General features: G+C 41.9%; 1 protein-coding gene across 2 annotated transcripts; it reads left to right on the forward strand.

The window, feature by feature from the left end:
* Positions 1 to 1,015: 1,015 nt before the first annotated feature.
* Positions 1,016 to 9,220, forward strand: rhoub (ras homolog family member Ub). Of its 2 annotated transcripts, none has more exons than XM_084716907.1 (3): positions 1,016 to 1,397; positions 2,164 to 2,247; positions 7,877 to 9,220. In XM_084716907.1, exons 1-3 carry the CDS (start codon positions 1,180 to 1,182, stop codon positions 8,331 to 8,333), a joined length of 759 nt encoding a protein of 252 aa, XP_084573033.1. In that variant the 5' UTR covers positions 1,016 to 1,179; the 3' UTR covers positions 8,334 to 9,220. The 2 variants fall into 2 exon arrangements, with proteins under 2 accessions (XP_084573033.1, XP_084573031.1); XM_084716905.1 differs by lacking the exon at positions 2,164 to 2,247 and adding an exon at positions 4,683 to 4,741 and having other exon boundaries at positions 1,021 to 1,396; positions 7,878 to 9,220.
* The last annotated feature ends 1,747 nt before the right edge of the window (positions 9,221 to 10,967 follow it).

Genomic DNA, 10,967 nt, shown 5'->3' on the forward strand with positions numbered 1-10,967 from the left:
TTTTAATAATTTTGAGGTTTTGGACTATAGAGTCACTATTTTCTGAAAATGTACAAACAAAACAATCACATGGATTACTATAGAAAATCATTAGGAGATTAATTTATCTATGAGGAAAATAATTAGCTGTTGTCTTATATAAAATAGTTTTACATGAGCTTCACTTCAACCAACTACATCTGTAAAATCCTGTTTTTATATTATTGTATGAGTAATAATATTCTAACATCTTATATAATAGTGGTCACAGGGGCATTGAGTATTTTTGATGATACTTACGTACTTATGACTCTTAGTAATATTTTCTACGCTATGCAGGGCTTGTACTTTTACGGTGTGGTATTAGTATTTTTACTAAAGTAAAGAATGAGAGTACATCCCCCCAGCACCGGTATATTCCACATGCGCCCTGTGAGTGTTCAGGTCTGAACCACCAGGAGGCGACAAAAGTCAAGAAATCACTTTCCCTCCATTCTCCAAGTGTGTCTGACAGGTTGGGCTGAGGACACAAGAAGACAGCAGTAACTGGACAGTTTGAAAATCTGTCCAATCAGAGGGAAAGGTACTTTTGAATTTTGGATTTGTGTGAGACATCTCTGCCCCCGACTGCTCCTCCTGGCTCCAACTTAAAGTAGGTCAGAGGGTCTGAGTAGGTTTGTAATTTCAGTCCTTTATGTGTCATGTTCAAAATGGACATCAAGGCTGTCCTCTTCTCACTGGTGGGGACAAGTCTTTACTTGCCCGCACGGAGTCGCATTGGTTGCACTGTGTGTATTAATTACTATATAGAAATAAAACAAAACAAATAAAGAGAATTGATTGTGGGTGTTTTTATCCTTTTGAATTTCCCCCCAAAGTGTAAAGTAAGAGTAATTTTCTAAAGAAATAAACTTTTTTTTTAGTTATTCCACCTGTGTGTCCAGCCGTGCGCTGCTGGGAGGTGAAGTGGGTGGGATTAGTCAAATCAACGTGAAGATATAACCCTGTAGACCCGCCCTCACGTTCAGAGCTCAGTCTGTCATCTGCCTCAGTGGACCTGCAGCGTGCGGGACAGACAGGAGGACAGACAGGAGGACAGCGTTCACGCACGAATCCCGCAGCATTTGTGAGGCTTGTAGCAAAGGAGGAGGAACCCGGTTCTCATGGTGGCTCCTCTGAGGTGAAGTGCTGGCCGATTGAATGTCACCTCCAGTCAGCATGGATTACGGACGGACCATGGCCCCTCCGGTGCCCCCACACAACCCCAAACCCGCCCGGCCGGGGCAGCCGCAGGAGCGGCTGCTGAAGTGCATCCTGCTCGGAGACGGAGCGGTGGGTAAAACCAGCCTGGTGGTCAGTTACACGACCAATGGATACCCGACAAAATACGTCCCTACTGCGTTTGATGACTTCTCAGGTAGGCAAAAGAAACATATTGATATTTTAGACTTTTTCACATCTTTAGTCTACAGTTTGCTTCAGTGCATTATTAGTTCAAAATAGGGAAATACAGATCAAGTAATGTCATGACAGTAGAGCTGCAAATACCGATTAGTTTGTCAATTAATCTGCAGAACAGGAAAAAATGATGATCACTGTTTCACAAAGCCCAAGATGACGTCCTCAAATGTCTTGTGTCGCCTGTAATCCAAAGATTCTCAGTTTATTGTCAGAAATGAGTAAATAAACCAGAAAATATTCTAGAAATCAGAGAATTTCAAATTGTTTCTCAAAAAATACTCAGACTGATTAATGGAATATCTAAATAGTTTTAAAACTTATTATTCTTATGTTTATGTACACTTTTCTTTTGTTTTAGTATTTAACACTTGCTTTGGCAATGCAAACATCCTGACAATAAAGGCCATTTGACTTTAACAGCATCACATTTTCAAATATGGAGCTCTAGATTATAGATGTGGATTTGCAAAGATGATAAAATAACTTGAAACTTATATGACATTTGTTCCACTTCAGAAGTCAGTCATTTTGTTTCTACCTGCCTCAACTATTTCACTAATTTTCACTGAACCTTTCCTCAACTTTGCCTGTTTTCAGAGCACCCGCCCATTCTGACATTTACCCTGTTATTCCATTGTTATGATGTGTTTGTGTTTCCTGTTATCTGTCTTCCATCAGTGTTAATGCACACGGGTTGTCCTCCCTGGTTTTCCATTTGGCACAGTTCCACTTTCCAAACTGTCTCACTAGTCCCAGCAGGCTTTGTTTACTGCAAAATACTAAGAGGAGAGGAAAAATATTTCAAAGGGGGATCTTTTTTTAAACTGATCAGTGTTAGCAGGAAAAAATACACCTGTGACCTGTTGATCACCTTTTATTGCTCCATGATCACATCATCAGAAGGTCCCTCCTGAGTTTTTCTTTAGAAACTCTACAAACTTCACTTTTTCCATTATACAGTATAACTAACAGCTGTTAATGTCCCTGCTGGATACAGGAGTGTCAACTGACAGTACTGATATAAGACAAATCACATCGAGACTTTTTTATGCTTATTTAAAATTAAGGAATGAATACTTGACATTAGAGTTGCAACTAACAATTTTCATTTTCAATTAACCAGCAGTTTATTTTCAAATGAATGGTTCAGTCTAGAACTGAGGTGGGAGGCAGAGGGGGGCTCCACACAGGTCCAGGGGAGGCTCGGTGAAAAATATTATGTGTTTGATTTGGTTAAAGACTTAGTTCAGAGATACAGTACTGGGAAATTTTACTGTTTTTTTTTCCCCAGAGACAGAAACTTTTCTTATTAATTGTTGAGTGTCTGTGGGATCAAATAACATAATCATGCAGGACTGAGCAACAATGCTTGTCCACCAGCCCAGGGCAAGTAAAATGCCACATTGGGCAACTAAATCACACCTTTCTCCAAGGCGGGGCCAACAGTCTAACACTTTGACACCACCTGGTCTACAAAATCACAGAAGACACTCATCACAATTTCTCAGTTTTTCCAAAGTGATGTCTTCAAAGTACTTCTTTTGCCCAAACAGTTAAACAATATCAGAATAGTGGGCGATTGATTTTATTTCAATTGACTAATCAATTAATCAACCAATCTTTGCTGCTTTATTATAGAATTATCAGCTGTTATTGTCACTGCTGGATACAGGAGTATAAACTGTAGTGCTGCAACCATTAGTCAATTAATCAATTACTGTTGAATTAATCACAAGCTATTTTGACAATCAGTTAATCGTATTGAATCATTTAAAGAAAAAATGTTCATATTGTCTGATTTCAGTTTCTCAAATGTAAACATCTTGGGGTCGTGGGCAAAACAAAACCTTTGACCTCATCTTGGCTCAAGGAATCAGTGATTAACATTTTGCACCATTTACTGACAATTTATGGACCAAACAGTTAATGGATTAATTGAGAAAATTATCAACAGATTAATTGTTAGTGAAAATAATAATAAAACTACTAAAATTACAGAATGGATTCTTGACTTTGTATCCTGTAAAACTGATGTTAAAACTTCAGCATTTTTGTCACTAATCTAAGTTATTTTCTGACGTTTTACCAATGAGCAGTAAAACTAACAACTTGGCCAACACACATCTAATAAAACCTTCTCTGAGAACACACAGCGCCCTCAGACGAGCACTGGCTCCACCCTCCCCTACAGAACAGAGCGGCAGCGTCTCTGGTTCAGGGGTTTTGGTTGCACAACTCTGCCTATTGTTGTCCGCCTTGACCCGCGAGCCCTCTCCTCTACACTGGAATGGGCACATCTGTCGCACTGGCTCAGAGGCACAGATTGTCTTTCGTCCCGGCCTGACAGAGACTGATTGTGCAGTTGGGGGCCCTTAATGGTGATGTCATTTCTCTGTGCCCGGAATCAAGAGCGTCCTCTTGAAAGCTGACTTCTGAGCACTTATGCAACGCCACAGGTGGCAGAGGAGACGCAGGGGAGAGGGTACGAGAAGAGAGAGTTTTGGTCCAGAAAATCAAAGCGGTATCATATGTCCGGGATTAGGAAATGATTACACAATGCCAGTTCTCCTTTCTTTCTCTTCTCCCGCTCTTTCTCCTCCCTTTTGTTAAAGCAGGCTGCTGTGACGCCTGTCCTATTACTTGAATAGTTCCAGCGAACTCTTTGATCAGGTGGTATGACCGACCACACACTCCAGGCGTATTGTAAATGTTTCCATGTGCCTGCTGCTCTGCATTGTGCTCGCTCTTCTGAAAAGAATAAACGGCCCTATAATGAAACTCGCTGTAAGATGACTCATCCACTTTTCCAATCTAGAATGAGGCCTATTGGAAGAGAGTCACTGAACAAACAGAATCCACTCTGTTTTTAACCCCCCCCCCCCCATTAGACAACCATGGAATGGCCTCTGTCAAAACACAGCAGACAACAAAGCTCACAGCGAGGTCCGAGCAGAGCGACAGTAAAGTGTTGTGGTCTCAACAGTAACTGGCAGAGTGGGTGGGCGAGACAGAGCGGGCCGTCTGTGAGCTGGAAGAGCCGAGCAGGGGGTCTCTGTGTTTTCAACTGGCAACCTTTTGTTTATTCCACTGATTATTCTGTGTGTGTGTGTGTGTGTGTGTGTGTGTGTGTGTGTGTGTGTGTGTTAGCTTCTGAAGTGTCAGGTGGAGCCTTTACAGCGGGCTTAAAGTGATGTTGACAGCTGTGGCTTATTTTCTCTGTCTCTGTTTTTCTGTGCCCACAGCTGTGGTTCAGGTGGATGGAAACCCAGTGAGACTACAGTTGTGTGACACTGCAGGACAGGTGAGTTGTGTTCACACACAAACACATATTGTACCATTTGGCACCCTGGAAAGACACATGAGGATCACAGTGAATGCCCTGCAGCCTCAGTTACACCGAAATGTCACTTTTTGTCCAGGTCATTGGCTTAATGAATGCCAGTTGGTCGGCTGGTCCACTACTTTGGTCCAGACTGAAATATTTCGACGACTATGAATGGATGGCCATGAAATTATATACACATATTCATGATTCACAGAGGATAGTGACTTCTGTGATCCCCTGACCTTTCATTTAGAGGAATCATAATTAAAATAACCATATTTTCAAACCTCCAAACTGAGACCTTTACTGCACATTCATGCATGTGCACATGTAAGCACATATGTACACCCCATAGACATTTTCATCAGGACGGGGGCTCGTTATTTTAGCACTAACTATACTTACCAAGCTCACCTCAACCCATCAGTGCAGCATTTTGTCATGCCATGTAGTTTATGAAGGAAGGAGTAAGGCTCCTGGAGTTCTTTAAAGAAGCTCAACTTCCTCTTTGTCATGACAGCTAACCAATAGCATAATGAAAGGTTCTCAAAGTCTATGACACTTGCCTGTCACTCATAGGATAGCGACAGCTCTGACAACGACTGGTTGACACATACAGACAAATCAGTATTGAATTCAGCATGTGGTGCATTGTGCATCATTTTTTATTGGTTTGGGTCAGAATAAGTAGGAGAGATTCATGATAAATGTTTATGTAAGCACTAAAAACAAGTGTGATATTCTAATTATTATTTTAATAGTGGGGAAAGCTGAGAATATTTGATAGCAAATGTTGTAAACTGGGGCATCTTAGGACTTTACGGATACTGATCTGGACGCGGGACACCCAAACTGAAACAGGCATAATCCTGTTCTGGTAAATATTTTTGAATATAAATGTTTAGTGCTAATTAGCAAACGTTAACATGTTAACATGCTAAGATATGATTGTTAAAATGGTACAAATTATACCTGGTTAACATCAGCATGCTAGCGTCATTATTATGAGCATGTTAGCATGCTGACTTTAGCATTTAGCTCTGCACTGTAGTGCCTGAGCACAGCCTCACAAAGCTGCTAGCATGGCTGTTTCTTGTTACCTTACTATTTATGAATCTCTTATTTATTAAGCACAGCATAAAAGACAAACATTCACCCCTTCCAGCTCCTCAAATGTGAAGATGTGTGGCATTTATCGTTTTTACATTGTTGTAAATCTGATTAAATTAGCTATTTGAGCTGGACACCTTGACAACTGGGACTCTTTGAGGGTAAATTTCACTATTTTTGACATATAATAGAGTAAACAACTAATCAGTTAACTGAAAATAAATTTAAAAAATCAAGCATTCATAGTTAGAGACTTACTGTATTTGTGGTTGTGCCCATGTTGCCTTTACTTTCAGCTTTTCATTCTTCATGTTGGCCTCGTGCCTGCCTTTTCAGGTAGCTCATCTGTATAGAAATTACAAAATTCCTGCTGTCAGTCTCCATCTGCAGTGATAATAACATTACTCCATAGGAGAGGATGCAGTGACAGGGTGCTGAAGGAGAGGGAAAAGCCCGTAGGTTTGGCTGAAGGTGATGACGCAAAAAAAACATTCCTCCTGTGTCTCTCTGCTGTTCAGGACACGGGTGGTACAGGGAGCGCACAAAAGTTATTGACTCATTATTTTGTTGGTACTGGAGGGCAGTGATGGAAGGAACAGGTTGTGAAAGAGTGTTTTGTTTTTTTTTCCCCTGGAGCGTGTGTAGTTGTTTCATAATCCAGCTCAATAGAACCCTGCCCTGGGAGCAGCATATTTGACATTCACAATCGCTGTGAGGGCACTGCCAGTTCTGCACAGAATCAAAGACAACTTGGCTGTAAAGTGGAACGAGGCATTTCAACAAACGCCTAATACGTGTAAACCTCACAGCATGTTGCAAGCTGCACGCAGTGGTAGAAGTACACACACAGACGCACACACATGCAGGCAAGCTAGGGCAAATATGGGCAGATAAAAGTCGGCACACACTTACTGTACTTATGCAATTTCATAAGAGGGGAGCTGGTGCCAGAAACAGGTCGGGGTGTGCCAAAAAACAAGAGATGAGAGAGACAGAGAGGGGTAGAGAGGGAGCGAGATAGCGAGATAGAGTCGAGGCAGAAAGAAAGAAGAAAGAAATGGTCTGGAGAAAAATGATAACAGCTGCCACCAAGGCTGATAAACAAAGCTGTTCCTTACTCAGAGATGTTGATGTCTGTATATTCTGCAGATGGACATACGTCATTAGATCACAAGTCGCAGCCAAAGCTTGTGTGGGAAACTCACAAGTTGATAAGTGTCCACTGCATTTGTTGAGCTTCAAATCTACATGACTGTTTCTGCAGATGTGCTTGTGTTTTAAAGTCAGAAGGAGCTGAGAGGGTTTAGAGGAAGGAGTGGTTTGTGGCAGGTTTCTGCCAGACATTTTCTTAATCTGTATACTCAAGGGTGTGGGAGGCCCTTGTTAGTCAAAGCTGTGTGGCTCCAACGTGTTAATTTAAGAGATTTACAGTAGATTATATAAATGCGTGGGCAGGACTTGTGTATACTGCATATTAGCACAATATAAATACCATTTAGCTTGTTTTTATTGAACTGTTACTGGCACATTTCCCTCTCCTGTGAGTGTGTTGACCAGTGAGGCGATTACTGATAGTGTCGTATTGTGTGGTCAGTCTAGGTGAGAGGTGAAAGGAAATAATTCAGGGCTGCAATTAATGCTTATTTTCATTATCAATTTATCTGTCAGCTATTTCCTCAACTAATCAATTAGTTGTTTGGTCTAACAAATGTCAGAATATGGTGGGATTTTTTTTTTTAAAGTTTACTCTCATAGAGGATGAAAGAAACAAGAAAATATTCACTGGAATCAGAGAATTTTTACTTTTTTCCCCTAAAAAAAACTCAAACAGATTAATAGCCATTTGTTCAAAAAGGAAACTTAAACTGCAAATAAAAATGAGAAAGACGTGAGGGGGGAAAAACTAAAAAAGGGTTAAGGAAAATGCACCAAATTTGTAACCCTATATCCACCTGCATTGGACATCACCACATTACTAATTATTTATTTCTGTCTCCATTAGGATGAATTCGACAAACTCCGCCACTTCTGCTACAGCCGGACTGACGCCCTGCTGCTCTGCTTCAGCGTGGTCAGCCCCGCCTCCTTTCAGAACGTCTGGGAGAAGTGGGTCCCCGAAATCCGCCGCCGCTGCCCTCTCACGCCCATCCTCCTCGTAGGCACGCAGTGCGATCTGCGGCAGGACGTCAAAGTGCTGATCGAGCTGGCGAGGCGGAGGGAGAGGCCGGTGCCAGAGGAAGACGCCAGGGCGCTGTCTGAAAAAATCGGGGCGGTGACGTACATCGAGTGCTCGGCGCTGACGCAAAAGAATCTGAAGGAGGTGTTTGATGCGGCCATTTCTGTAGGGCTGCGTCATTCTGACAGGAGAGCGAGGCGAGAGAGGAAGGTCCGCAGTACAGCTGATAAGATGAAGATGCTCTCCAAGTCCTGGTGGAAGAAGTATGTGTGCGTCCAGTAAGGAGGGAGGAGACAATTTCCCTGTGACTGATGATAAAACTGGAACTGCTGACTTATTGGCGTGGACTGAGATGGATGTAAGGACTCTTTACGTTCACGTGGACGACCCAAAATGTGTCGGCCAGAATGACTTTAATTCAGTGGAACAACAGAGGCAGAGTGTGTCTGCCTGCGCTGTAGAGTTGTTGCAGGTTTGGGATATTTTCAAAGATCCCCTCGTTGATGCCTAAAAGACAGAGAGCACCAGGCTGTAACCACTGCCTGCTCCTCTGAGCCAGTCTGAACTGTTAAATATGACTGTGAGCAGCATTCAACCAAAAATTATGGAGCTAATAAAGTTTTATGGCACATGGACTGCATATCATACTGGACACGTCCAAAAGGAAATATGAGCTGACTTGAAGGGGAGGTGTTCAGACGCTGATGTTATGTACTAAAAGTATACTTCTCCTACTGTGCGTCTCTGATTTCATACCCTTCTTTAACAAAGTATATTATTTTATGTGTTTTACACTGTAATTCAGCCCCATTTATTTCACTGAAATCAGAACATAAAGTTAATACGCTGCTCAGCTTAAATCCCCAATCAAAGATGCAATAATTCACTGCTGAAAGTCAAAGCCAGTTGTGCACCTTGTTTCCTAAATCAGAACTTGTTTAACTCATTCTCTTTTGGATCACAATCATGTGTAAATGAGTATAAATTCTTTTTTAAATCTGTGAGTGAAACTGTGGTTTGAACATGTTGTAGTCCCACCATTCAGTTCTCTATAACTTCAAGCTCATACAACAGTTTATGAATGCCAGCTTGTGTCTGTGCCACATTTTGAAGGGCTGATACAGCTGTCACTCTTGTGTCCACCAAAGTGTGCTTTCATTGTCAGTTTTCACCAGCCTCATAGGGCCACAGGTCTCCACAGGTCTGGAGAAAGGTCTAATCTGCTATAGGGGAAAGACACTCTGGCTTGTTTGCTTTTCTCTTCACAGTTTTATTTGGCTGCGCTAAGCTCAGGATGCAGCAATGGTGCCCCTGCAAAATAGTGTTGGGGAAAACATTTGCATGTGGGGAGGCGAGCCCTGGCATTAAAATGTCAAAAGAAAAGGTAAAAGCTGCTAGTATGTGACCCAGGTGCTAATTTTCCATTTTCAGTGTGTAGGTTCCTACCTCGAAGGTTGCAGTTGTTTCCAATAGTGACTTTGAAAACACAGATAGCAGATATGGCATGTGCCGCCTCAAGCAGGCGACCAGAGGCAGGCTTATAGCCCGACTATCATCACATCCGATGAGTCAGGTTAATTTTTACCCAGCTATCCAATCACAGTGGAGGAGGGGCAGGACAAATAGACTACTACCAGCTGTGTCCTGCTAGTACTCCTTGAATGAACTACGTACTGGTACTCACCAAGATCATCTTCAGCCTTTCCTTCATCTAGAGCAAGGACTTCAGCTAGTGGGCAGCTCTACCTTGTGCCAGCATTTTACATTCAGTATTCCTGATAACACAAATTATCTGGGAAATTAAGTACTTGCAAAACATAAATTAAGCGCTACTTCTGTAGATATTATCAATACAACCAGAGCTGAAAACTGCACCTCTCAAGTGCTCCCAGCTGGGCATTTCCAGAACAGATGAGAGAACATGCTTTGGTGGACACTGACCCTTAGAGGTCTGTAAACTAATACACTAATACACACTGACTACATGAGATTGATGCCATGAAACATTAACAGAGTACACCAAATGCCGATTGATGCTGATTAGCCAACCTATACTGGGTAACACATGCCTGCTGCAGGTTTTTGTAGCTTCAGTTAACTGAAAAGCTTCACCTTAAGTGTTTAAGAAAAGCCAGTTTTTACTGTTACAGAGTTGCAGCAATAAGTTGGGCGGTGCCACTGTACATTGCACTTATCACACACAGTCCAAACACATCACTGAAGTCTTGCCATGCAATGGCCTTTGGACCAGTGGTGTGAGTTAGATACATAGCAGGTAAATGCATCTGCTGTCCTTGAGATGTAGGTTTACGATCTGCATGCTCCCTGCACCACCCACCGGTTTGGATGATCACAGGGTCTTTCTTTGTCATTGCAGTCAGGGCCTTAAACAGATAATTGTCCATCTGTGTCGGTCAGTACGTTGGAGCTCTCTTCTCTTGTGAAATGATCCAGTAAAGAGGTGAAATCACCAAAGAGACTGATTCTATGTTTGCTTCTTATTTTTCAGAAGCCTGTCATTCAGCTCTGTCTATTTATCTGTTCCTTCTGGGCCAATAACTGATCAAACAGCAATACAGAGCAGTTGTATGAAATACTGTATGTCATTATGTATGTTACATAGTAATCATTTATGATGTTTGTAATGTCATCAGGATAAATCTGTGTGCACATATATAAGTGACTCAGTCATTGGCTGTGCTGTCCAACTCCAAATGGTACTTACCAGTATGAGTGTGTCAGTTGGTGAGAGCAGTTTGTTGAGCTGTATGAGCGGAACAAAATAAAATGTGAAATATTTCACCTGTTTCCACTGTTGACTCATCCATAGAGATATGCTATCTTGACTGTCACGCTGTAGAGAAAATTATGTGATGATAAGAGCGGAGGAGTGTTTGTTACAAGTTTGTCTCCTGA

Source organism: Lutjanus erythropterus, chromosome 4 (assembly GCF_056507025.1).
Source record: "Lutjanus erythropterus isolate fLutEry1 chromosome 4, fLutEry1.hap2, whole genome shotgun sequence".
NCBI lineage: Eukaryota > Metazoa > Chordata > Actinopteri > Lutjaniformes > Lutjanidae > Lutjanus > Lutjanus erythropterus.